The 22913-nt window shown below is 41.1% G+C and overlaps 2 protein-coding genes across 3 annotated transcripts in view; one reads left to right on the forward strand and one right to left on the reverse strand.

Moving 5' to 3' along the window:
- snphb (syntaphilin b) overlaps positions 1-22913 on the reverse strand; it is a 1167912-nt gene that overhangs the window by 543990 nt on the left and 601009 nt on the right. The gene's annotated exons all lie outside the window — the stretch shown is intronic.
- The window catches only part of LOC103384739 (plexin-A1-like), a 97580-nt gene continuing 92200 nt past the window's right edge, over positions 17534-22913 (forward strand). The window contains 1 exon segment of the mRNA XM_025059117.1: positions 17534-17776. Within this exon segment, the coding sequence (XP_024914885.1) occupies positions 17534-17776 (243 nt within the window).

The raw sequence follows: 22913 nt of genomic DNA on the forward strand, positions 1-22913 counted from the left end.
TTCATCAGCCAACCTCCTGATCTCAGCTCCATTAGCCAAGAGATGAGGTAGATGCAGGTGACATTATATCAACATAGGCGAATCACCTTCCTACTGGCACCAAAGGGGTTAATCACAGTCCATCCAGGGAATGGACTGGTGATGGAGGAGAGAGTAGAAGACCTTCTGCACCACACCAGTACACTCCCAGGTCAAGGTGGATTCACTGGATTGGAGACGGCGGATGATTGCAGTGAAGTACTCAGACCTTCACAGGAGTAATGGACGCCATTTCTGGAGCACATCTAGTGTCCATGCACGTTTCATCTCAGTGTACACATGACATGTTATTGCATACGACAGAGAGTAGGTTGGAAAATAATGTCTCTATTTCTCAATGTCTTTATTCCTTAATGCCCTTTAAACTGTTAGAAACATCAGTGGTCATCTTCACCTGCCACACAGTGCCCCTGAAGCACTGGTCACTGAAAGGCAGACCGTGGTCCGGGTCCAGACTTAGACTCTCTCTCCTGTCTGGACCCAAAGCCAGAACTGTCATATTGTTGTCTCAGGTTTGAATCTGTTTTGTTGTTGTGTTTACATTTTGACAGCTGACTCTTTTTCACAGTTCTTTTCAGCCAAATCTCACTGCCTTTGACTGTGAGGTGTCAAGTTGAGGGGAATGATGTCAGCCAATCACAGTCAGAGTAGGGTAGGCCTTCACGAAAAACCTGAGAGTTGCCGGATATAATTCATTGTTTGAGAGATTGTTAACGTTGTTGTTCATTGTTGAGACAATCTTGTCTGACTGTAGCTATGATCAGGGAATATAAAATATTCTGGTTATTCTGTTTTTGAACACAATATAGCAATCATGAGCAGGAAATAATTCTAGAAAAAAATGTCTCTGGGATCACCACAAATGTGCAATGTCAAAGAAAGCCAGGAAAGGTTGGAAACCACTGTAGTAAATCATCATTTTTGAACAGGTGTTTTTGGTTGGTTGGAGAGGGACTAGGTGTTAGTCACAGAAGTGACGGACTAATTGTTAGGAACAGAAGAAAATTTTAAAAAAGGGAACACTGTGACAGTGTTTTTACAGCTTTTAACATGCACTGTTTGATGACATGTTGCATGTACAGATGTCCAAGTCGTCTCTGAAGCTGACTTTCACACTTTGATCACTGTTATTCCACTGTAGTGGATAACCTTTAGTGCCCACACTTTGTCTTCACTGCAATCAGTAACAAGTGCCGAGTTGTTTCACAGACTCCTCTCTCCATACACACACACAGACACACACACACAGACATGACTCCTACCTATATGAAGTGACGCTAATGGAGCATTCCATAATCTTCCTCATCCATCTATCAGTAATGGGCTGCACTATCAATCTTCTTCAGGTGAGGGGCTGTGGGAGATACATTGGGTGTGTGTGTGTGTGTGTGTGTGTGTGGGAGGGAGGGTGATGGGGGTGTATCTGTAGTCACCCTCATTGCAGCAATCCCTCATAAGGCATGTAATAACCATTCTCTGGCGTAATCTCGCCTGGTATGAGATGGATTCTAGCCAGCCCCTGACCCTGGAGATTCTGTGACCGTTGATGATGTCATTTGCTCGAATACAATCCCTGTCTTAAATTGTGTGTGTGTGCGTGTGTGTGTTTTGTCAGGTGACTGCACAGAGTAGCGGTCAAAGCTCTGATCTCATCTGTCTCTCCCGTTCCGCTGATTGAATCGAATGACCGGAGAGAGACAGGGAGAGTGTTCAAAGTTGACTGAGCTTCTCTCTCTGTCTGTCTCTGCATTGGAATAAAAGGCAGGTGTTTGAGCAAATTTAATGTTTGTTAATATGAAAGGGCAGCAATCTTTAAGCTTCTGGTAATAATGCTAGTGACTTATGAGAAGTACTAGACAACTTTCTCTCCACTGCGGCATTTGAATCTTCAAAATTATGGAAAATACAAACAGTGTCTCAGTGAGACCTCAGAGAAATCTGTTTACCAACCGTTCACACCCTGATGTGCTATTCTATTCTATTCTTTTTTTTTTCTAATATTAAAACCATGAATAACTCTCTCTTCTCCCAACATCCCCCGCACCTTTATTTCAGTAGAACCGCACCTTTGGAACTTTTTACTTGACAGTAAACACTTTTTTTTATTTCTGTTCTCAGCGGTAATTGCAAAGCAGTTTCATCAGGTTGCCAGTTCTGCCCAAATCATCCCATTTCTCTGTACTGAGGGTCATTCCAGTTTCTGCTGAGCTGTGCCTTGGTCCCTCGTCATAGTCCTAATGAGTGTGCTGTTGTGCAGAACACCAGTGTTCCAAACACAGAGAAAAGTTTACTTTCACCTTTTCTGTACATAAAATAAACAATACTAACATAAAATAAATGTCTTTACATACAACATCATGTAAAGCTGATTGGCATTAACAGTAATGTCTCGTGGGAAAAAAAACAACTTCTACTTGGATCTACATCTATTCTTTCTTGCAGGAAGTTAATTAACGTTGGATAACCTTGTTGGTACTCATCAACAAGGTTGATGCTGATAGATATAATTTAAATAAAAGAAAATACAAACTGTGATCAAAACATTACAGCACTTCAGGTTCAGGTGTTTTGTCTGGCTAATTATTTATACATAAATACTCCTTCACCAACATTTAGCTACTTCTGCTAACTATTCCTTCTTGCTGGTTGCCATAAATGACCAGACAAATATTAGGATTGTTGTTCACTACACAGTCACCTCCTCGTCAACTTTAATTTTCTTTCAACCGGCACAACTTCCCGGAGTTGATCCTGCCAATGAACCTCAGTCTTTTCCCATCAGCGTTAACAGTTAGTCCTGTGCCTCAGCCAATCCAAATGTCCACTGTGGACGTGGTGGATATATACATTTTGACACGGGGCGATGACAGATGACCTTTTAGGTTCACACGCGGAACAGTCGGCCTGTGTCTTACCTGGTGTTACACCGGGTGTTAGATCACATCCTGAGTGACCTGATCTCACACGTGTGGATCCAGATGTATCACTTCACACCTGTTTGGATTCAAATGAACCTCCGCATGCGTCCCCCGTGGTCTTTCATGAGTTAACTTTAACAAGCATCAGACCCTTTGCTTGGGTAAAGTCCCACGAGGCTGAAAAACAACCACATTCCAAACCGCCGCTTTTGGTTTCAATCAAAGTCTACTTCCCCCTCACCCCTAGTCAACAGAAAAGAAAGGACACATTATTCCAACATTTTAAATGCATCACCGCTGTTGTTTGGTTAAATAGCTTATCATTATAGAATTGAAAGCTTGGCAATGAGGTGGATGAAAGAAGTCCTGGGCGTTTAGCTCACGGCAGCTCGGGATGAATTGTGTCAAGCGGACATTGACGGGGCTTCAGTGGTCTTAGTGCTGATTGTTCTGTGTGTGTGTGTGTCTCTGTGTGTGTGTACATGATGAAGGTTAAAAGTGACAATGGTGGCATTGTTTCATGCAACAGCTGTGACCATTTAGTCACGCAGACTAGAAGATTTTGTGCGTGTGTGTGTGTGTGTGTTGGGGTTGTGAATGTGCTTTTCGCTGCCATCCATGTGGTGCCAGTGTGACTGCAGGATGGTCGCACCTCACTAATCATGACATCATGGTTTCCACTGGACCGTTTCCCTCACTCCTCACTCCGTCTTCCAGCCCCTCTCTGTGTCTCTCTGCACTCGTTTCTACTGGCACTAAATTTCCCATCTTGGCAGACTTTAAACTTCCCATGTCTGCACTATGAGAAATGTTCAACATTTCATCTTTTCTCTGTTTTTTTTTTAGTTCAGACTCTGTGTGTGTCTGTCTTTTATTCAGTCCCGTTGTATAATCGTGTGGTCCTTCCAGGGCAGAAAGGAAAACATTTTAACTGCGGAGATGAAGCAAGAGGCAGAAAAATGAAAGACTTGTTGAAAAAGAAATGAAAGGAGGTTGGTAGGATTAGGGCATTTACAGCTGGATTGGTGTATTTTACTGCCTTTCACAACACACACACACACACACACACACACACACAGGCCCACACGCAGTAAAAAGGGATTGAGGACATGCCCACATTCTTCCAAAGCTTACCACATACACACACAAACTCCCGAGAATGGGATTTAACCACACTAACACTATGCACAGACGTATACACAGTATAACAAACATGTTATTTTCACTCTGTAAAGAACATATTCCCACGTTGACAAACTCACTGTTCTTCAAATTTAGCTTGTACTCGTAAGTTAAACATTAAAAATAAAGCTAACAAAAAATATCACTCAGTGTATCTGTGTCAGCTGTAGTGTTGTGTAGTAATGTCGGTGTAATATGAAGCTAAAATAAGTCCTTGATCTACAGTGTTTCGTGGTCGCCATCTTCCAAAGATTCTTGTTCCATCATTCCGACGTATGACATTTAAACAAATTTTGCACAGGAACTAGTTGGCGAGTGAAGCTACGTTCATTTTCTTTTGTTTGTATAGGTTTTTTTTTTTTTTGGGAACTGTTTGCCCTTCATTATGACTCACCTAGATAGTTTACACCTTGATTATGATGTTACCACTGTGTTAGCGTAGGTAGAGTAACATAGGTACTTACGTACAATATGTATGTTCCAACCTACGTACAAAATCGAGTTACATCAGACCACCGGAACAGAACTCCAACGCAAGTTGAGGAACCAATGAAAAACTCTTCCAAAAATAATTTAGGTATGAATTTCATTGTGTTGCAGTTAAATATATGACATTTACCATATCTATTCAACCTGTTTTCTCCCTCTGTTTTTACTATATCACTAATCTCTCCAAGCTGTCACTTCAGCTCAAGGCTTCTGTTTTGATGTGGTCGGTTGATAAATGAATGTGACATGATTTGGAAAAAAAAAAATGTAAGACCTGTCAAAATGTCTCACCTTTGTATATTTGGCTGGAGTTTACACAGATGAGGGAAGCTGTCGCCCCTGAACATCCAAATGACTATTGACAATTCCACATTTCTAGGCTGACAGGTCTCTAGCTCACACCCGTACACATCCTGGCTCTGTACTACAGCCTGTTGGGGCCCTTTAGGTCATATTCAAATGATGCTGCTGTCACTTCTACATGTACAGCAGCCGGCATTTGAGTCATTGTTGTTTTATTCACAACAGCAACAGCTGCAGAGTCCCTAAAGTTTTTGGGACAGTGACAAGAGATCAGCTCCAGGAGAGCAGAGGAAACTCAAGATGGCGCTCTGGCTGTGTGGAGGGGGACTGTTGGGGGTGAAAGAGAATTGGCCTGAGAAAAATCCAGATTTTAATGATGACTCTTTCTAAAGAGGAACATGACCGGGTTCTGCAATTAGACCGGGATACCTCTAGTGACTACTGAGAATACCAGTGACGTACCAGCAGGGCCCTCCAGGTTCTCTCTGAGGGCAGTAACACTACGGAGAGCCATGAAATTAACTCCATAAAACTGACATATATTTATTTAATTTTTATATACTTGTGAAGCTCTGTAATGGAGGCCAGCTGACCCTGAATATAAAGTAGTAATATAATGTCCACCAAGAACATGCATGTAAAAAAAAAATACAGTATATATACGTTTGTGTATATAAATGTATATTGTAGATTTTTTTCAGTTGTTCTGTTGAAGCCTTCAAAAAGATGATTTAATAATTATTAGTTGGAATTGACCTGACATCTAAAAGGACATTCTTAGAGTTACATAAATGAGATTTTAATTTTAAAAAATATTGCTGGAACAGTGACCTACATTTAGGTGCATCTGCAATCATTTTTGAAAGTCATTTAAGTTTGTGATTTTCCTATGCTGGTCGGCAGCGAGTTTCCAGCTTCACTAGCTATTGAGTTAGCTAGGTAAAAAAACGAAAACAAAACAAAACAAACTCCTATATCAATAAATACAGCTACAGCAATGATAGGCTGGATGGAATCTTTCATAGCCGGCAGTCACATGGTCCGGGCCTGCAGGAGACGTAGTTTACTGCTGTCCTTTATCTCTAGTGACGTGGCGCTAAATAAAAAAGGTGAGTAAACTATTGTGTGACCCTCGGGCATGAGGCAGCAGTATAAACAAAAATCAATTATGTTTGCTCAGAGAAAAAAACGGAGAGAAATTTATCCTTCAATTATTTACTTTTGCTTCATGCCAGTAGGAATTTACATCATAAAGATGTAGAGCAAGTTTGGTAAACACTCTTTTTGCACTCACAGCAGAGGTGATTTGAAGTAAATCAGGTTTTTATTAGTTATTAGAGTGCACTATAAAAATTCATCATACAGACATGGAAAGAATGATTCGTCGGTGAATTTAAAATTTTATTAACCCGTAAAAATGATGAATGGCTCCAATAGTTCCTGTGTCTGTGGACCTCGTTCTCTGCCGGACCACAGCAGCTTTAGCACTGGGTTCTGTTCTGTTGTATGTTGTTGTTCTTGTTGTTGACGACATTTGTGAGGCGTGCAGTGAAATAGCAGACCTTACATGAGTGACACTGCTGTATCTAACCTGGTCTGAGTCACAGATACAGATCAGTGTTTGGTTACAGCTGCTGCTCCACTCATTATATTGATGGACTGAAACACTATCTTTCTAAATACACACACAGCAGCGACCAGCAACGACCGGCACCTCTGTTGTAGATATACTGTCAAACATTCATACATGAACAGCACATTTCTAAACCTTTGTTTCTCTTCTATTCTGCAGCAGCTTTGTTCCCGGTTGTGCGAGTAAAATTTGTTTGTGTTGGGGATCTCCTGTCGGACCCGTTGTGCAATGGCTGTTAAAATGGAATGTGTTATTCCAAAGAGTCTTTATTATTGTGTGGGTTTGATATCGGAGCGGAGAGGGAGAGAGTTACAGTGTGAAACAGAAACTGCGTCTCGGTTTTTCTTGTGTGTACAAAGAGCAGCTACAGGCGGAGAGAGACGTTTCATTTGTGAGTTTGTGTATACGAGTGTGTGTGTGTGTGTGTGTGTGTGTGTGTGTGTGTGTGTGTGTGTGTGTGTTGGCAGTCATGCCTCAGTCAGAGCACATTCCACTTCAGACCACAGAATCCCTCTGCGTCCTCACACTAGGTTCCTGTACTTTTGTCTTTCCGTTTGTTTCTTATTCCTTCTGCCTCCTCCATATTTCCCTATCCTGTGTATTATTTTTCAACCTTTAAAGCGTCACATTTGTCACCCAAGCAAACCTCCATTAACCCTGTGCTCTACAACAGTGGTTCTTAAAGTGCGATTGTGGTCCTCCTAGGGAGGAGGGTGGGGGTTTCAGAAAATGCGAACAGGAATCATAAAGAATAATTTCATAATGCCCTGCTCCACAAGCTAGTGTAGATACATAGCGCAAAATGGACAACAGGGGTCCCTCACCAGAAGCTAGTGCAGTTTGAGGGGCTCTTGGCCTGGAAAGGTTTGGGAAGCTCTGCTCTACAGGGCAGTTGGGTAACATCAGGTGATGGAAGATGTTACTATATAAATGCTGTGCCAATTTTATTCCCAGCATGACACATTTGGATATTTGTTTTTTACCCAAATACATTAATTATCAACACATAGATTTGTATCTGCTGCCTTTTAGTAAAACAAGAATAAGGCACTTCTGATCAGAGGTCATCATGGAGCTGAAAAGGTAAAGCCCATTCAGGCGTTACCTTGGCTCCATGTGGGTCTCTTACCATTGGTCAACATGGTTGGGGAATGTCTGAGTGAACTGAAGAAGCCTCTTGGATGAGGGGTGAAATGTATTCAAGAAACCTACTCTGTCCAGTTGCCCTTGATGTAACTAGTTTTGGATAAAATGATCTGCATGACTGAGAACCTACACAGAGAGTAATGTTTTGTATGAAGCCCATATTTACACACAGAATTTTTTGTCAACAAAATCCAAAACAAACTATAGCTGTTAAAATATATTTGTTAAGGTTGTTAGCTCCCTCTTTCCTGCTTGGACCTGTTGTTCTCTCCAGTTGTGACACCTCCATGCAGACATGCTCACTACACTGTGTTGTCACCGCCATGGGACTGTTTTATTTTCTCCCACCGTATGGCTGTTTTAAATGGCAATTTGAAGCTCGGCTGGCTCTATAATTAGCTGTGAGCTCCCACAGGAGAGGAGGAAAAAAAAAGGTTTATCTTCTCTCCGTTGTAATTACACAACGGAGTTGGACGACAGACGCAGACATAAGCAGACATGGGTGCGGACAAATGTACGGAGCACACGTTACAGCATCTACCTGCTCGTTCGCAGAGATTTATGCTCTAAAGCTTCTCTGACGATGTACCTCTGTAATTCCCAGCTAATCAAAGTCAAATGTGTTATTCTCCCAGCAGCTGCAGGAAGTACCCAGAATGAAAAGCAATGGCAGGAAGACGGATGAGTAAAAGTATGAGCACTGCTTGTCGTCGCGAGGCCTTTTTTCCCCATGTGTCACATCTCAGTGAGGTATATACAGCAGCAAAGACACGTCAGGAGAAAGAGGGAGTGTGTTAGAGGGCCATTAATCTGACTGTCCGCTACTCTCTCTGTCCCCTGACAAGAAGTTGGAGAGGACGAAGAATGTAGCGCTTCCAGCCTGTAACTGTTAGCTTCATTTGATACATCATTCATATTATTAATAAATCAATGACTTATTTTTTATGGGCTGACAAGTTAACCACGTGTGACGCCATGAATTATCCCCCTCCTTTCATTAACTTCCTCCTCAGAGCTGTGGTAATCTCTGTTACCTTGAAAGACGTTATGGCTTGTAAATTTCAGTACATGAAGTTTTTGGGGTGTTTTTCAACCTTGGGTCGCGACCCCATGTGGAATCACTTGGAATTCAAATCAGGTCGACAGAAATGTATGTTTTCGATTTTTTTTCTCTTTTTTTTTAATTACATGACAAACTGGAGGTGAAACTGAAGCACTGTAATCGTTTCTATTTTTCATTTTTTCTGCAGTTACATTTTGCATCTTTTCAAATAATTTTCTTTTACTTACTGTCTTTGCTGCTTCACTGCTGCTAATATTCCACTGCTTTTCTTTTACTCATAACCGGCTGCTTCAAAACTAAGGGACCCATAAATTCTAAAAGAAGAAAAAAAACAAACAAAAAAGAAACAGGATGAGAGCCCAGAATTGCTTTGTATGAAAACTACTGTCACATGGGGATGAATAAATGAGAGGGGAAAGACCCCATTGGCTTTTCTGCATTGATTATCTTTGTGGGCGTAAATTAATAATTCACTCCCTCCCCTTGTGGCCTAATTGCTTTGCCTTAATGTAGTATCACCTCGCAAATTGGTAAAACAAATATTAAACTAAACTACCACCATACTCCCAACCAGGAACACGGTCCCTGAGGCTCATCACATACTCTCCACTTACATTTGCCTTTTCCTTAGGTGTGACTGTTAATGAATTTGTGTGTGCGTGTGTATTCATGTCTGTGTGTGTATGTTCTGTTAATCTCTTGGCCTTTGAAACAAGCCTTCCAGAAATGTGTCATTCACATCCTTCTTCCTCCGTCTCTCCTTCACCACCGCGCTTGCATTGGCTCAATTAATTGCTGTGACAACCTGGCAGTAGAGATGGAGAGCGCGGGCCCAGACAAAGAAGGATCTATTATTCCTCAGACATGGATGTTTACTTTTGTTCACCTCCAAATTTATATAGACCTCAGCCTCACCTCTGAAGGTTATCTTCTATAGCAGGACTCACCACTACTATATTTGTCAGAAGGCCAGAATGTATCTCAAAAAAAAAAAAAAGGAAATTTTATTATTATTTGATATTTTTTTGGTAATCTACTGTAGTTGTGGGCCGGATTTGGAGGTTTGGCATGCTGGATTTTGCACGACTGCCACTAGTTGATGATCAGCATTCTACAGTTATCACTATGGATTGGGTTGAAAATATCGGTTTATCGACCCAATTAGCAAAACCCAACAAGGCATTGCCTCAGTTTTGCAAAATGAGGTGTGATCTCAAAATAGTTTGGGGGATTAATGGCTGTATATTAGACTGAAAGTCACTAGATGGCAGCAATGCAGCTCATTTAATTAATGTATTTTAATAATTAGGGGATTATAGGCAGAATACCGATGCCAGCAACTCATACAGTGGTTTGTACAGATAAATAACTGAATAACACCAGGCCTATATCAGCATCAGTTGATATCAGAATTGGAATTGAGGTGGACAATATCAGCATATCGGATAACGGCAAAAAGTTAATATCGGACATCCCTAGTTAACACCAGCAACGCGCACCCTTTCTTTTTTTACACGTCCTGTAGCTGTAACCTTTGTTTTTGGGATATTTAATTTTAGCCCCCATTGTCACATTGTTGCTGTTGAGAATGAAAAAGTGTGTCGCTTCGTGTGGATGCATGCATGCAAGATGGATGTGTGTGCGTTTGTGTGTGTCCTTTTAATTTCTTTCCTCCACGTTACCTTCGAATTCTCACTTTACCTTGAAAACAGTGGTGAGGTGGTCCTGGAGGCACACACCTTTCTGCACTTGACAAATGGAGCTAGTTTAGCCGTAGTTCCACTCCCTGCTACAGGGCAACAAACATGTACACACACGCACGCACACAACCTTTCACAGCTAAGCTGTGCTGTACAGCAGTGTGTTCAGTCTGGCTGCTCATGTGTGTCAACTGAACTGTTATGCCAGGTAAAAAAAAAATAACAGCAAAACAGGGAAGAGAAGAGTGAAGAGAGTTTGATGACATAGATGTAGGGAGAGAGTCTACAAAAACAAAAAAAGGCAATGGTTTTCAAAGGTCAATCAACAATGGACTGGTTTCACAAATGCACATGCGAAAAACACAAACTATTATTATTATTGTCTTTCGGTAGAAACTAAAAGTCAGTATTAGTAATTCTATTTGGGTTCTGGGCTCTCTTGTTTTTTTTTTTTTAATCATTTTTTAACCTGAGATTTGATTAGATTTTCACTTTTGCAGCTCTTTTCTTGAAACGCTGTTGTATTGCGTACAAAAATCAACAGGACGGTTTTTGAATAAAGTGTTGCTCCAAAATCAATACCGTTGTCGGGGGATTGTTGACTGTTTGCATCTGACAGTGTTTTCCAGATGACATAATGTCAAATGAATACCTCACTGCAGTGTCAGAATAATACAAATGAGCGATGAAAGAAGGGCACCAGCAAAGCAAGACATTACTGTCGCATTACTGTCGCAACAGTGACTGAATCAGTGCCAAGGGAAAAGTCTTCACATGGATAATACAAGATACTGTTACATCCAATACGATTGAATTTAAATTTGATTTCCTCACTGAAACTTCCTAAAAGTTTTAAGAAGATTTGAAATGGAAGAAAGGGAGGACTTTGTATAGACCAGTGCTGCCCAGTGAGTAGATCACCTACTAGTTCATTGCAAAGAAAGTGCTGGTAGATCATGAGCGAAATAAAAAAAATATAAATATAACCCCGGTACACTAGAGACAGATCTTAGAATGTTATCAATAAGAAAGAGATGATTTAGAGTTACAGTGAGAGGTACGTTAAAAACCTCGGTTTCAAATTCTAAGAAAATATGGTAAGATTAAAGATTAATGAATGTCTACAGGCACTTTGACCTTCTGACAATTACTGTCCTTCCTTATGCATATTTCCTCAAGTTGATCCTGGATTCCAGTTGCATCTACAAGCCAACATTGCATTCTGTGCAAGTTAGTGGATGTCATTAGCTTCATGTGGCTCCAACCTACAGGATGTGCCTGGGGGAAGAGTGTGGACCTGTCGTTTTAGCACACAGCCAGACCTAGTTATGTCAGCAGCGTTCTCAGGGGTGGCATAGTAAAAAGGGTCCCGAGGAGCAGAAGGAAGAGATTCCTAAATATGTCATTTAATGTAGTCTGATACCTTATTTCAATCCATATCAAGCATTTTTTTCAGGGCGTCAGCTTCTTTTTTTTATTATTGCAGAAGAGTGATTTGGTTGATTTGTTTGATGGCTGTGACACTTGCAACTGTGAGTTAGACAGCAAAGGCTCTTTAATGGATCCCCATGAGTAGAGCTTTCAGCTTGATTTAAAAGGAAATGACTTCAGGCTCAATGAGTTTGAATGACGGGGAGTTTTTTTACAGTCAGCAGAGTGAGCCGGGATGAGAGAGATGTAGAGGTAAAACTTGGCAGGAGGGGAAAAGATGAAATGCCCAGACAGTGGGGGAAGAAGGGGAGAGTAAATAAGCAAAGACAACAGAAACAACAAGTGAAGAGGAAAACTACTTTTGTTGATCATGAAGTTGCACAGACACAAAATAGTTTTCCCAACCATGTCATGTTCTAGGGACAAAAGTCATGGCCACGTGAGTCATAATCTAGTCTTTTGTAAAGTATGCACTGGTGCTGACATGTTTTATTCAGAAGAGGAAACAGTGTTGTAAGTAAGAATGACAGACAAGTTGAAATTCAATCCTCATAGCATACCTCAGATGTTCAAAAATAGCAATTGTGTTATCCAGCAGAGGGAGCTCTGGGCACAGTGTCAGCTCTTGAAGGTATTTGTTTGGGTATTTGTTAAATTTGTATATTCAATTTAGAAAAGTGACTTTATTTTACAATTAGTTCCTTAGCTTGCTCAATTATCTATGATTAAATTCATTTAATTTGAATGTAAGAAATAGGTGTGGCTCGATCCCATATTGGTCAAAATTTCAGGATCGTACACCGAAACATGTTGTAAACAGGCACACTAATATCATCTCAGTAACTGCAGCCTGCAGTGTGGTGGAAGAGAAAAGAAGCTCGCTAATTTTAGCTTGCTCAATTATTAAATTTCACAACAAAGTAGTGAGCTTATCGGACATAAAAAGGTTGTATGGAGCCATTCCTAGTTAGAAAGCTAACAGCTAATGTCATTCACATAAAGATGTAATTCATGACGACGGTCATAAAGCTTTTTACTATCACTTCCTGTAATGCAGTGAGGCTTTCCTGTTTCTAGAGAAACTTCAGGAAGTGTGCCTTGCAGGAGAAGGAGATAATTAAAATGTTGGTGTCTGCATGGAAGTCAGGAAGTCGGTGTCTATGTGTCTTGGAAGGCTACAGTGAGAGGAAGCCACTGCACTTGTGAAAGATTAAAGAGGCCACAAAGGCACACACTCACAGCGTATACGTGTGGCCGTGTCACCCTGGTCTCAGCTGACAGCAGAAACACAACACTGTTCTGGCTTGCTATCTGACAAGATTGTGCTGTCTGGGTGCAGATAGCTGTGTGGCTGCATGTACTTACCTGTGTTCTCATAGCTGGAATAAAAAAGACACCACCTCTTGGCATTCTCCAGTTATAAATGGCATTTCTTTTATACTTTTAGTCCCCAAAAGGGATGTAAGTCAAAGGGAAATGAGACATTTTGACATTCCCAGTGCCCTGCAGCTTCACTAAGAAACCCTAACAGTGTTAATAGTGATAATGATGTATGCCAGGGGTCTGAAGAGGGAAAAAAAAATAACATCAGAATAATTCAAACTGGTGTCAAGTTATGCCGTTGAGAATTTCCAGCGTGAGTCTGTTTAATTGCTCTTCGGCTTCTGCTGCTCCTGTCAAATTTTAGCAAGTCCAGGAAGCTGAAAGTGAAAATAGTTCACTGCTTCGCCAAACAAGTACCACTGAGAGACTTACATGTCAGCTTCTCCTAAACAGCTAATTTGCCCATCACTGGCATGGTGTGTGTGTTTCTTCAACCAAAGTCAAACAGTTGTTTTTTGCGAGAACGGAACAAGGAAGTGGGTTGGCTCACTCCTAATGGTCAAAGGTTGAATTGCAACTGTGTGTCCCTGGGCGAGAGCCTTCATCCAAAGTGCTCATCATATATAGCCACAAGAAGACTTACTGTAGTGTGTCCTCCACTCTTTGGTCCTAGGTCTGCAGAAATGAGGATGATCTTATCAAGAAATGGCACGAGGCGTTTTAAAATCAAACCCCACGCCAAATCACATGCGCATATTAACCGCTGTGGCGACCCATTTAAAAGGGAACATACATGTTGGCTTTTACAAAAATGATTTTGTAGTGGTGTGTTGTCACCAAACAGCTGTCTGTGTAGCCACCTCAGTGTGTGTCTCACCCGGGGCCATTGTCCTGTTGCGAAAGCAGCGGCGCGATAAAAGAACGATGATTAATTTCTCTCCGAATAACCCTGTGTCGCTGATACGAGTGTAGAAAGCCGTGTGTGTGCATTGGTGTGCAATAGTCTGACCCCAGTGGAGGGCATCCAAAGTATCAAAGCACACCTGCTGACTGCACAGTCTACCGCTCTCTCCTTCTCTCTGTCTCCTTTCTATCTGTCTTTCACACAAACAGTCAGAATTAGAGATGTATCGACGCATCATGACGATTCCCATCGATTGAAATAAAAATGAATCGCAACACGAGGCTGCGTTCTTTCAAAGACACTCAACATACTAGGAGACTGCACACTCTAGAACAGTAGGTGGCGCTAAAAACTGTGCCTAAACACGTTGGTTGTGAAGTGCCATTCAGGTGTTCAAACAGAACGTGGGATAACTTCTTTCACAGACAGACAGTGTTTCTGTAAAGAAAGGAACTCTTTTCCAGTTCATATGTTTATATTCTTTCGTCGTATGGACCGTTAGCAATGAAATAAGTTCTACTTTTACCAAGAGGAGAAAAATGGTGTTACAAATAAGGTGAGGGAGGGCAGCCAAGTATTCCAATAACAAAGAATTAAAAACATAGTGTCTATATGTTGGTGTGACTAAGAACACATGTTAAATCTGTGGTCTCACATTTCCTGTATTACATTAAATTTGTTGTCCTCTGTTCACGACAGCCAGTGACACAACACTTTTCCTGCACATTTACGTTTTTTGCTAAAACACCCAAAAAGCCCATTGTCACTGTCAGAAGTACGACATATAACTTCAGCGATGGCTCTTTGGTTTGTTCGTCAGTATTTAGTTCAATCTGCTGACGAAATTACACAATGAAAGCGTCTGCTATCTTCACCACGAACCTAAATCTTTCCTCTTCTCCTACACTTTTAGTCTCTCTCTGTATAATTTCCTGACATCCATCCGCTCATTCATCACACGCAGCAGTTACACACCAAGCCTGTCCTCCTCACTCAGCCCGGATGTCTTCTTTTAAAATGTATTCTTAACTTATTCTTGCATTTTTTTAAGGGCTATGTTTGAATAATTTCTACCTGCTATCTGTCAAGAAAGTGATTTGTTTCTCCAGCCCTGTGTTTTTCTACCACATGAAGACTTAGACGACACACACCAGGCCTTTGAATCCTCTACTTCTCCTTTATTCACACAAGAAACTCACAGAAGTGTCTAAAAGTGCGGGGCGCCCTGTGGCCCCGGTAGAACTGCTGATGAGTGAAGACTCTGGCACAGCAAGCTTGGGAGAAACAGGAGCAGGGAGCATTCATTGCCCTACAGCTCGGGGCAGAGGGCAGTTGGAGTGGGATTCAGGTCAGCTGGCACAGACAGGGGACTAAAGACTGAAACAGGTGACCGTGGGTCCTCATCCACTCTATTAGCCTGCAGGTTTCTGCTCTCCTCTTATGACTTTTGCACTCTGGAAGTTTCTTTGTCCAAACACAAACTCACTCAGGAAGTGTCAACACTTCAGGGTAAAGAAACTTTGATTAAACCCTGACAAAATCTACTCTATCATGCACTTGGTCAGGAGCAGAGGAACTTATTTTGCCTTAAATTAGCCAACTGTTTTTATTCCAGTAGTTGCAAATAATACTTCGCATCTGTTTCTCTGGCTAATCCTGCTGGGACCGGATTTATTAATTTCACATCTTCTCTCTGTGCTGTCTGCACTCTTTCAATTTGAAGCCATAAAAATAAAAAAAGAGAGGGCGTCCTGAGGGCATCTGGCTTTTTTATGTATCCATTTGTCCAGTTTCCTACTTTCTGGAACTGATTAGCAAAAGGCTGAGGATAAAAGATAAAAGAGTCCGTGGCCCCGACAGCAGTGTCTACATGTTTTAAAGGGTGCTTATTAAATATACTTCTATAACTGCTCCCAGAAGGATGATTAGACCAAGAAAACCTATAAAGTGTCCTCCTTTTGATGTCATTGACAGTCATTAAAAGGCTGGGTTTTTTTTTTTTTTTAAGCGATGAGTTTACCGTCTCAGAGCCAGACAAGGTTGTTGTTTTTTTTTTGTTTTTTTTTTATCTTGCACCGCAGTGCATCTGTCTGATTAGTGCAGTAAATATTAATTGCAGCTATTTGCATTCAAATGATCCTTCAATCAATTAGTTTCGCAACACAGTATTAATGGGGAATAAATCAGAGCTGAAATGAGACTGTATTATTGTAATCAGGGATGATTTTCAAGGCAGTGCTTGGAGAGGAGTCTGCAAACTAAATTTTTAACATAACAAAATCACCTGGGTTCTAACAGCTTCTTCTTGTTCTTCTTCTTCTGGGCAGAGAAAGTAGGATCCAAAAATATAGCGTCTGGACCATGACTTCTGCACCTTAAATGCTCAAAAATCCTTAGTGCAATCCAACATATACTGTTCCTGATCAGAATCAACACAGTTAAAAACAACCATACAACATTTGGCTCACAGTTTGTGATCATTTAAAGTCCCGGTACGAGGATGTAACCCCAAACCAGAGTTTGGACATCTGCTCAAGATGTTGTATTTCTAGGTGGTACAACTTGCCTAAGGACGGTCCAAATGACTTCTTCTGTTGTATATTTCTCGCCACAAAGTTTGAAGAGGGTTGGTAGTTTATCAGTGTTTTTTTTTTATTTTCTATTTGTGCAGGTCTGCAGCCCACACTTTGACCTTGGAGTCAGAGTGTAGACGCACCCCCACACAACTACCCTTCCACCACAAAACCCACAGTCTTTGCAGTCCTCCTGGGATGCACCTTATTACTAAATCAACAGAGAAATTTCCAAAGACACTCTCCGTCTTAGTCTGACTGTAACCTCACCGTAACCTTTGGAGAGTCATTGAATTCCACAGGTGTGCACAGGAATGCAGCTACACATGCACACTGACAGAATTATTATAAGGAAGTCTATACAGGATGTGAACACAACATTTCAAATTCACCTGACATTCCCTCCACTCTGACCCTCCTCCTGCGAGTCTCTGGGCTGTATAACGATGCCAGACTGCTTCCTCACTGTTGTTGCAAAGAAAGGGGCCATATCTCACCCTGTGACTGATGCTGCTTCTAATCATCACTTCACTGTTTGTTGTGTTTAACTTGTGACAGTCTGATGTGTTTTACGGTGTACTTGTCAGAAGTGGCTGCCACGGAGTTAGATTTAAAGAGCTGAACATAATCAGTGTTAACGAGCACGGGCAGAAGAGCGCACAAGATATATAACATGTGTTTGCTAATGAATAGAAGAAAGATAATTAGGAGAAAATGTCTGGTTGTAATTCTGCAAATGTTCCGTCGGCACGAGCGAAGAGCAGAAGAAAATGTTCTAAGACACCAGCGTATGTGTATGATTAGGACAAAGAAGTTGTGGTATTCAGAGATGGTCTTAGATTGTTCTAGCCTTTGTCCGTCTAAGTCGTGGGTTATTCTAGTGCCACATTGTTCTAGCCTTTGTCCGTCTAAGTCATATTCTTACTCCGTCCTCTTCCAGATTCTTGTGAACTCTGTGACTCAGCCTGCCCTGCTCTACGAGAACGTGGTGGTGAGCGATGGTGATCCCATCCACAGAGACCTTCTCTTCAGCCCAGATCATCAGCACTTGTATGCTCTCACTGATAATCAGGTAAGAAAGACATGGACAAAAAAACAAAACATGAATGATACAGGGTTGACTTCCTGAATGACGTTCCTCAACTTGATTTTCTCCGTAAATTTACTCACCTATGCTAACAGTGGTAACATCATAATAAAAAAAAAACAGCAAAAATGAAAGAAAGAGGATGTAGAGCAATCTAGTGTATGGAGTACAAAAGGTAAATCGTCTTTGAATAGATGGGTTGGTCTGCACGTTCCATATGAACACCTTTTGATTGGCCCTTATTTTGAGTGCAATTGCGAGAAAATGCAAACATGAATATTTGCAATTAATGTATCAAGCTCCTCGATGATCCAATTTGTCCAATTAGAGATAGAAGAATAGATCCTGCCGTGAACGTGTTGTTTTCTCCGACTGCTTCTGTTGGATGGTTCAATGTCACAGTTTGTCTAAAACTGCTCTTCTACTGACTCCAATCTCTTCCCATTACCTGCACTGTTCTCTCTTATCTCTTCAAGTGTAATTACCAGGCTGTGATAACCTTAGTGAGACTCCAGTGTATATAGACAGTCTCTGCCATGTGTAATTTTCCAGCAATTAGATATAATTGACTTCCATGCGTCCGAATGAGTGTGAAGAGGAACTGGAGTGTAATTGATACAAATGGACACCGTGTTTGATGAAAGACCAGGGAAACTGTAGATCATCGATACCACTGAATATCTGTCAGCCAGTAGGAGTACACCCACACAAACACATACAGAGGAGTACTCTTCAGGAGATGGGTTAATAGTTACTTTAATTAGGAGTAAAAGTTGTGGAATTTTATTTTTTAAGAAAATTCAAAATTGATTTTTTTTCAGGCACCAGTGCTTACAGAGAGTTCTGGTTACATTTCTAACCTTGACTAGTCAGACTTCTAACCAGACAATTCAAACACAAGTTACAAAAACATATTGTCATCAATGGCAGGTGTCAAAACTGTCTCCTGAAATTCAGCAAAATGCTTTAATTGCTTCCTACTGCCTAAACTGACCCCTGATATGACTGAAGGATTTTTAAAACTATATTTTGGTTGATATTCTGGACATAAAGTACCTTGATGTGTCACAATAAACAACAAAAACAAAGTCCTAATATTAATACTACTAGTACTAATATTTTTTTATTTTCTCTCAATTCCGTTTCTGGTCTCCTAGTCATAGCTCTTCTAAGTAGTGATAGGAGTATCGATACTGCGGTTTTGATATGTCGATACTCACATAAGTATCGACGGAATTTGTCCACTTAATAGAAGTCTGCGCTTCTCGGCTAATGGCTAACACCATACTGTATATGCTCTCAGTCAATGGTCTCATGGGGGGAAACAATGTACTTAAATAGTGAACACAGGCATAGAAATCGATGCATTAATTAAATGGAGGGAAGTGCTCTATGTCCGGTTCTGTAGAACTCTTTAATGTGAAATATGATCACTCAGTGTGTGACTCTGTCTCTTTAGGATAGTCCTTCAAACTTCACATGTTAAAACCCACCAGAACCAAAGTTTTAAGGGAGAGTTCATGTAAGACGACTATAATGTGATAAAGATGTAGTTACTAAAGCTGATGATTCTGTTCACGCTCTGGCCTTGCGTCCCATTAGCATTTCTGTCCTTTTTTTAGCAGTGCTGAGAAAGTCGGAACCAAGCTCCTGCTGAGATTGCTTTGCAGACTTTACCTTTCCGAGTCCTGTCAACTGCATTATAAATAACTCCTGTTGCCTCCAAAGAGTCTCTTTCAATCTTTTAAAGCCTTCAGACTTAATTTTTGATGAGCAATGACATGTCTGCGCATGTAACTGCTGCTGTGACGGGAGACATTTTGACAGTAAGACGTCTGAGTCTGAGAAGACCACAGAGCTGCTCTGCATATAATAGAGTGAGATCAGCACACGTTTAATTTGGACTCAGTCATTTTTTTATTTCACCCAAAATATAATTTTAATAAGAAATTGAGAGTTTCGCAAATACATCTTTTTAACATTCTAGTGTTAAATAAAGCAATTTGTAAAACTACGAATTGCAAATCAGATAAGAAAGAGGTTGCAGCTAATAGAAGTTGATGTAACAGCACAACTGTATACTTGTATTAAAGAACCATTTTTTTGCCTAAGATCTGAGTGGATCTACAAAGTTATCCTTCAACAAAGCGTACAGACACTCACACAGTGACCGACCAAAACTTTGAAACTGCGTGTAGAGGATGAGATGAGAAGAAAGTGGTGGTGAGGGTTGACAAGGTGGAGAAATCTAATTGCTTTGCAAGATGTGCTCTCTTCACTTTTTACCGAGTCTTCCTGCATCATCTCCTTTAATATTCTTAGTGGTCCTCTCTGCAGCCTCTCTCAGATGGAGTGAGTTTGTGCAGTAAGTGCTCTCCCTGTAGTGGCTTCAGACGGCATAGAATAGGCCGAGGGTCTTCCCTCTGCTGCTGGATGTGAACTTGTGTCCCAGACAATATAAGACCAGAGGGTGTGGAGAGTCTTCTCTGCCTACTGATGAGAAGCCTCTTCCTAGCCAGAGGTGGTTTGGACTTTGGGCAACGTATGGTGGTCTGAGGTCACATCCAATTTTACACAAATATATGCTGTTTTTAGGGGGAAAAAATCTTAAGTTTTAAAGTTAACGAAAGTTGATGGAGGCAAGTATTAAAAAAAAAAGACAAACTTGTGAAAGAGCAAAGGTACAGAGTAAGAAGTAAAACTTTGTCGTTGTTTGATAGTAATGGAGATCGCTGTAAGACAGAGAGAGTTATTCAAATGTACTGTCAGTTAGACAGTGTCTTATTCCTCAGAAGCTGGACTTCACCCAGCAGTGGGCTGATATAACAGCTGGGTTTCTGCATGTTTGGATGATTGTTTGAAAGGCTGGAGAGATTTTTATCGGTGAATGAGGAGCTTGCTACTGATGTTTAGAAACAAAACACTTGTTGTGTAGATCTTGTTTGTTTTGTTTCCAGAGTCCAGCCCCCAAAAGTGACCCATTTTCCCGGACCTGGACAACTTATGAGATTAGGAAAACCTAGTGCACGGTCCCTCGTTCTAAATGGTACCTGAAATCATGTCAAATCTTTCTAGTTGTTATGACAGGCGCCGTAGAAGTGAGCTGCACCTCTGCCCAGTTCGTCCTCCTCATCTTCATCCCTCTCTCCACGTTGAATCATAAAAATGCCAAGTGACGGCAGCTCAAACATCAAAAGGCCCATTTCTCAGGCTGACAGAGCAATTTAACTTTTCCTATAGATACTGGCACACATAATTAAAGTTGAATGGGACTGCGGCCTATAGACTCCATATCTGTGTGCTACAGTGCCGCATGTGTAAGTATCTGCAAAAACACACATATCCATCCTATATACAGATACTGGCTAACTACCAAAAAATAATTTGAATTTCCAGAGCTTTAGCAACAGAACTTAAAGTTACTATAAAAACTGGAAGGTAAAGCGCTGTGAAGTAATACGTGGAAAAAATAGTTTCATTTTAGACCGAGGTAATCAGAGGTCTGCAACCTGTGGCTCCTGATCCACATGTAGCTCTTCAGCCTTTTTGCATTCATTCATTCATCACTCACACTCCTCTAATTTGTTGAGCACATTTTGCCCTTTGATCTGTTATATGCCTTGGCATCACAGCCACTTTTTTGCTGTGTAACTCTAAGGGCAAGGTCAAAACCCTTCCCATTTGTAAAAGAAGGGTGTAAGGTGAACCCCGTGGCTGGTTGAGGCAGTCAGACAGTGGCATCACGGGCTGATGATGTGCCTTCTCCTATTGATTTAGCTACGATGCAGAAATATACTAAAGAGTTTTTTTGAGAAACCTTACCCTTGGCACACATCAGTGAAGGTTCATGTTCATTTTACTCAGCATTTACTGCACCTGGAACTTTGGAGGAAAGAACAGACTTGCGTACAGTGACCAGCGTCTTTGATGGTGTCGAAAGTGTAGACGAGGAGGGGAGAATAATGAGGACCGGGCCAGATAGGTGTTGAAAACCAGTTTAAGGAAAACATATTGTGTTTTCTTTTACTTAAGACACACCCGTGTCATATTTGTCAAAAGCTAACAAGTTTTTGCGTTATTTTATCCTATACATGATAAATCATAACTCCACTACAGCCAGTTATGTTTGCCCTTTGCTTATTTAGACAAGGCAACACACTTAACACCAACACACATCTTCCTCTGCTGTCAGTCTGTCAAGGCAGAGCGATGAGCAAACGGCTGATCAGGAAGTGATTTGTGAGACAACCGAAGACACAGACGGCGAGAGGAGGAGACGGAAATGTCTACATTACCATGTGTATGTGTTAGGGAGGGAATAACCTGAGTTTTAGTTACAGCGTTAGAGAACTTAAGATACATTAGTAAATAAATCTCCCATCAGCTCTGAATTAACCTTTAGGTGTGAATGGCATTTTCCTCTTGCTAATAATCTTTCACAGCAGTTTGAGCTTTATGGCTTATATTCTATTCTTAGCTCACTGTGCAACTGAGGGGTGTCATACAAATTTGTTCTTAGACCTAAAAGTTGGAGTGTGGTTATTGTCAAGTCAACCTTTGATCAGACCTGATTAGACTGGACTAAAGAAAATATTTGGACATTTTTGGAAAGTCATTCACCAAGCAGTGATACCTTCACTGCTTGGTGAAGGTAGGGTTGGATTGCAGCAAACTTGATACAAAAGAATCTATTGTCACTTTGCTCGATTAGTGTTGTTGGGTAATGCTTGTAGGTAATGTTTGAAGGCTAAATGGCTGGTATTCATGATCAAAATATAACACAAATATTAGTAGTTTTGTCATAGCTGCACTGTTTACTCTTCAGCAGTGGTTCTTGACCTGGCTTCGATCGAACCCGAGGGGTTCGATGAGTCAGTGTCAGGGGTTCAGCGGAGGACAAGTACCTCCAACAAGGTTAGGAACTGGTGTGAACCAGTCCTCTCTTTGTGCAGTTGACAGCTGAAAATATCTATTTATTTCGGACTGTCCAATTAGTTATATGACCAGTGCATCCATCTACAGGGTGCACTTTAATTTCAAACTGATTGCCTAAAGATGTGCGCGATGGTCATCCCAGACTGAGAAAATATCCTCCGGGACAATGACGCAAATTGTGCAGACG

Source organism: Cynoglossus semilaevis, chromosome 10 (assembly GCF_000523025.1).
Source record: "Cynoglossus semilaevis isolate Cse_v1.0 chromosome 10, Cse_v1.0, whole genome shotgun sequence".
Classification (NCBI taxonomy): Eukaryota; Metazoa; Chordata; class Actinopteri; order Pleuronectiformes; family Cynoglossidae; genus Cynoglossus; species Cynoglossus semilaevis.